Genomic DNA, 6,027 nt, shown 5'->3' with positions numbered 1-6,027 from the left:
TTGGTACAAGTAGATCCCTGTGGTTTATGTGTAAAAGGCAAGAAACTTGAACTTCGGACTCTCTTTCTTCAAGAATAATACAGCGTGTATGTTTTATGTAGGCCTACTGTGCATAAGCCTGCACCCAGACACCGTTTTATGAGCTTCTGCAATAAAACAGATGGACTGTATCGGTCTGTATCTGTCTGATATCAGTTTGTTTTAATGTTTTCAAAGGTGTGGATCCAAGCAAAGCAAACATAGTTCAGCAAACACAGAGCATTATGTAATCAAATCTGTTTATTATCCCCATACAGGCCTACAGTTATTTCACAAAACTACACGAAACCATCGTAACAACATTGTATTTTGTTCAAAGATCACCAGAATAACCATAGATGTACTCACAAAGCAGCGTCTTACCTCTCTGCCCCTCAACAGAGGAAATGAAACCGAAAGTTAGAGTGGGAGATAAAGGCGCCAAAATGAACGAGTCACCGCAGTGAGCTGCAGCTGACTACAGCCCAACACCAGAGGGCTGAAATCAGCCTCACTGTGAGGAGCCACGGGAGAGGAGGGATACAGTACAATACAATTTCTTTCTTTCTTTCTTTCTTTCTTTCTTTCTTATGCATTCCATTTACAGTCACCATAAAGTATACATCATTATGCAGAATAATTGCTTGAGTAAACCATTTTTTTTATTATTATTATATAGCACGTTTAACAGTTACATTAGAGTGGATTAAGTCTGAGAAAGCAAGAACGCAGTAAAATCTGAATCATGTTTATTCTGCTATTTGGACCGATTCATTTGAAAAACATGTTTTCTAAACAATTTCCCTGAAACTCATTATATTATTTGAACATCCAATGAAGACTTGAGTAATAGATGACTAATTACTAACGATCTAGTAACTACTCAAAACACACCTATTAATTTTTCTTACTTTTCTTAGGAGGCCCAGGTATTTTTTCTGAAATAGATCTTAACCCTGTAAGACCCAAATATAGAAAAACCTAAAAAAAAAAAAATAGTTTTACCCTTCAGCTGTTGTTGTAGAAGGCCTCTGATGCAGAAATTAAAGAGTTTTTAAAAAACAAAAACATGTTTATGTAAGTTATTAGAGAAATGTTGTAATATTGCAACATTGGGCTTAGTTGGGAGCAGAATAGCTGTATTTGTACTCACGTTGTCTGAACAACAATTCAGAACAACTAAGAGTTCATTTGCAGGGTTGATTGCTTACTTAGCCCCATAAAGGTACATAACACTAATCATTATCACACATTAGTCATGTTTTTATGAAGTCATTTATTTTAAAAAACAATTAAACAGGATAAACTCTAGCTTTTTCTAGCAACTTTTTCATTCCCTTTTCTCTCCCAAAAACAGTTCTTGTCCTCTGAAAAGCAACGTAATGAATTCCCCGATCGAGGACCTTCACTAATAATGGAACACAGGTGACGTAGTTGTCTGCATACATTTTGTAGTTCTGACCTTCTGGAAGTGTGGAAGCAAGCTTCATCAGTTCAGATTTGGCTTGTATTCCGTTGACACTGCCTTGGTAGACATCGAAGTCACACATCATGCCAGAGATTCCAGTTCTCACCCACACTTTGAATCCCCATGGGTTTGGCTTGCCTCGCATATATTGCTTGATGCTGCTGAATTTCCCCTTGAAAGGAATCATCATCTCATCTAAATGAAATATGCATCCCAATCACCAGCCATTTAGTCACACGATGCTGCCTTGACATGACAATACTACTTGTTATGCTCTCTAATTGTCATACTAAAAGGAAAACATGCATACCCCCACTGACATCCACACCCCCACAGTCAGGAACATTTTCACCTTTCACAGAACTGAATTGTTTTTTAGAGATTAAACTTTTAAATCAGTCAAAGTTGACCAGAACACAACACAAGGGTAGTATGTATACTGTCCATGTATAAAGAAAATACTCAGGCAGTGGTGTATAGTGGAGGGAATACAACCTGTTTCTGCCCACTGCAACAAGCCTGCTATTTTGACTACCACACTTGTTTAAATATATAACAAGCTCTAAATGAAATTTGATGAATCTATTCCTCAATAACTACATATGTACATGTTCTAGACATTGTAATAACTTACTTGAATCTGATGAATCCAGTCCAATGAAACAAAGAGATGGTGTTTGAAGGAAACCTTGAGAGGTTGTGTGAGTTCATGGCCATTAGGCGGGACTTACAAACAAATGTACTATCCAATAGCATTGTGAGACTGAACAATGGGACCCAATGACTATGTAAATGTGGTAAAAAATAAGATAAAATATAACAGGTTTTTTAGGATGCCAAAAGGTAGTTTTGCCCCCATGTTCGAAAAAATGCAGCGAAATTGCCGTCTTGGATGACTCGTATGGGAGATAAAACAAGATAAAGTGGCCTCTATTTTTTAGGCTAATACTGATAATCAGATCAGATATATCAGCCAAGATTAATTTACTTCCATTTCTATACTGCAATTTCTTGTAACTTATTGGCTGACACACAGATCAGTCAATATAAGATTATATCTGCAACAAGCTTTCACAAAACATTATTACATAGAAAACAGAAAAAACTACCTTTACTTACTGAAAAAACACCAGAATAACCAAAGATGTTTGATCAATGATCCAAGCAATTTCTCTGAAATAAAATCCATTACATTAATTGAACATGCATTGACGAAGCTAGACTAATATTATAAGTTAATGTGCAAATGACATGATTTTTCTCTTATACATCATTATACAGAATAATTGCTTGAGTAAACCATTTTATTCTTTATTTCTAGACTAAGACATCACTAAATACCACTTGAAACACAGTATACACTTTTTACCATTTACCACCACAACCAGACTCTATGCTGCTATGTGCTCACTGCTGATATACTACAGTATATATTGAGCTCTGTTTTTTTGCACATCATCTTGTACTGATATTGTATTGTATTGTTTTGTATAGTATTGTCCTTTGTACAATATACAAAAATCATCATTTTTAATTATTTATTCCCCTTTTATTTATTAGTATATTAATGTTACACCTACGCCTTAGAGAGCACTGCAGTTTCAACTCCTGTGTACTGTACATACGGTTTTGACAATAAAGCTGACTTTGACTTTGACTTGACTTTGATACCTTAACATGTTTACTGTGTTATTTGGACCGATTCATTTGAAAAACATGTTTTCTAAACAATTTCTCTGAAACCTATTACATTAATTAAACATCCAATGAAGACTTGAGTAATAGATGACTAATTACTAACGATCTACTAACTCAAAATACACCTATTAATTTTTCTTATTTTTCTTAGGCCGCCCAAGTATTTTTTCTGAAATAGATGTTAACTCCTCAGAGAAAATCCAAAGCAAAGAAAAGACGATCGGCACTACGGACCACATACTTTGAACTACTGCGAGACATATTCCCATAATCGGTGGGATGTATCCCAAAATTTTCCAAATATTGGGCTTCCTCTTGGTCTCCATCTCTGCAGCCAGTCTTGCATTGGTCTCTTCTCTCCTCACCAGACTTTTCTTCCTCATCTCCAGCTCTTCCTCCTTGTACTGATTCTCCAGCTCTCTCTCCTTGCGGCGGATCTCACCCTCTCTCTCATTCAGGATTTCCATCTGTCTCCTCCTAATCTTCCTCTCCTCTTTGGGATACAGATCTGTGTTGTAACACCGCCCTCCGTTCAGGGCCATCATGGTCTGGATTTTTGCTATGAAGCTGGTCACCTGGTCCTGGTCGTGCAAGTTCTTGTTGTCGAAGACGTGGAAGCCGCCGCCACACTTGCGTATGAAGTTGCAGAGGTTGTCGTCACTCTCAGTGATGACATCGTTTATTGTTTTTTCATTAAAAAGATCCCCACGAGTGAACAGCACGATGGTGTAGTCCCACACTCTTGGTCCAAACATTGTTTCGATCAGTGAGTTGGTATCTTGATCTTCCTGAGTCATCCGTGCTATAGGAACTACAAGCACAAAGGCGTGAGGTCCGTCGTCCTGGAGTGTGACACTCTTCAGGACCTCTCGCACGTTCTCGTTGTTGTTGCGGTCTTTCTCAAAAAAGCCTGGTGTGTCGATCACAGCGACAGGCACATCCTTACATTTCTTCGCCACATCGATGGGCACGTCCCTAACTGTCCCATCCTTCCTTTCACAGAACGGAGTGACTCTCCCCAGCTTCATGTCTGATTTGAACACATATTGCCCGAGGATGGTGTTCCCGCTCGAGCTCTTGCCTGCTCCGCACTTCCCAAGAAGCATGATCCTCAAGGGCTCTGTGAACGTGACAAACAGGAAACGTTTTACTACACAATAGTTTTGTTCTGTGGACAAACTATGAAACTGTGACACCATTTCTGTTTGTCAGTCTCTTGATTTATCACTCGATGTATACCCTGACAGGCTGATATAAGCTTTATATGTTGTCAGAAGTTGCGCCCATAATTCGCCCAAGTTATCACGTGGGCTCTAAGGTGGATAGCTGAGCCAAAGGGTTATGAGCTAAGTGGACGAGATCATCTCCCTTTGTTACGAAGTATGGACCCCCACCATTAAGCTTTCTGAACGAACAGATCCACAGAGGTGTAGTAGCATCACTTACAGAAATAGACTCTTCCTGTAACATTTGCTAGTAACGCTAGACAGGACCACTTAACGTATTATTATTATTATTTGATAATTTTCATGTTGATGTGCTATTCAGTTCTGTTGATGTGGCTTCCAGATACACAGCTGAAAAGGTCCGATGAGGAATAACTGATGGGGTTTTTGGACTATTAATACATTATCACAGATCACTAAGGAGCACGTTAGATCACGCATGAGTCAGTTGGTTAACTGGACGGCTGCCCTTAACTATTCAAGATAGTCATCAACATATGCCGTATACTAGTGCTACTACTATGGTTGTCTGTTGTTGTTGCTCTTTTTCTTTTAAAATGTGTTTTAAAAAGAAAAGAATTAGTAACAATGAGAGGAGGAGGAGTGTAACAATGACCTACATGTCTATCTGTACACAACATGCAATAGACGCACACACACTGTTTGCCTGGAGAAGACGGAATCACCCATTTTTAGTTATGACTGTAAAACATGTTTTAAAAGGCTACTTACCATATATAGTTAACAATATTTACTTAGCTGTTTCTATAGGCTAAGGCAAGAGGAAGAGTAATGTCAGCAAAGAGTAAATAAAATGCCTAAACTTTTCTGCTGCTGTATGACTGAAACAAAAATAGGACATGGCAGTAGCCAGTGAGCAGGGAAGAGAAGGCCTCGTGTCTTTGATTAGTTTGCTTTTAGAGTTGTCTTTTAGGGCTTGACTTCAGTCATGTAAAAACAACTCGGCTAACAACTCAGCTACACCACAACTCAGTTTCCACTGCTTTTGTCAGACATGGCTGCAGCTGCTCAACATGTGCTTACAATGTGAGGCATGTGATTAAAAACTCCTGTGATGAGTCACAAAGTTATGAGTAGTCACGTAAAAGAAAAGTACAATCCTTTAAAACACGGTTCAGTTGATTTGAAATCTTTAAACATGTGTCTCTCTTATTGCAGCTAAACACAGAAAACTAAGTAAAGGTTTTAAGCATTAAGAGGTCACCTTCATACTTACTTTCCTCTGGATTCTCTCCCTCTGCTCCAGCCCCGCCGCCATGCGCTGTGTTGTCACCCTGGCCGTCAGCTGCCATGTTTTGTAAAAATGTTTAAAGAGTTTAAAGAAGTTTCCGAAAACCAGATCAAGTCTGACTGATCTTAGAGAAGTCTGTTCGTTGTTCAGCTCTTCCTGCTCCAGCTGTACAGTGAAAGTGAAAGCATACAGAGGAGTCGTTATGTGGGCAGGAAGGTTGCTCAACAGTTGAAAGTTTCTTAAGTTCAGAGGTGCAAGGGCTCAGGGCCACGTTCTCCTGGGGAATGATTGTTGACACTAAAGCACAATGTAATGTGCAGAAACACTTAACTGGTTGTTAAATGGTAGAAACCAAATCAAAGTCA

At 38.8% G+C, this 6,027-nt stretch overlaps 1 protein-coding gene across 1 annotated transcript; it reads right to left on the bottom strand.

Moving 5' to 3' along the window:
• Positions 1–1,907: 1,907 nt before the first annotated feature.
• LOC311267953 (GTPase IMAP family member 4-like) lies at positions 1,908–5,804 on the bottom strand. Its single transcript, XM_084371223.1, has 2 exons — positions 5,648–5,804; positions 1,908–4,304 (listed from the first exon to the last, which is right to left on the bottom strand). Exons 1-2 carry the CDS (start codon positions 5,721–5,723, stop codon positions 3,313–3,315), a joined length of 1,068 nt encoding a protein of 355 aa, XP_084227349.1. The 5' UTR covers positions 5,724–5,804; the 3' UTR covers positions 1,908–3,312.
• Positions 5,805–6,027: the final 223 nt, after the last annotated feature.

Source organism: Pagrus pagrus (genome assembly GCF_965226575.1).
Source record: "Pagrus pagrus genome assembly, chromosome: 13".
Classification (NCBI taxonomy): Eukaryota; Metazoa; Chordata; class Actinopteri; order Spariformes; family Sparidae; genus Pagrus; species Pagrus pagrus.
Note: the sequence above shows the minus strand (reverse complement) of the source record. Positions and strands in the feature narration are given on the sequence as shown.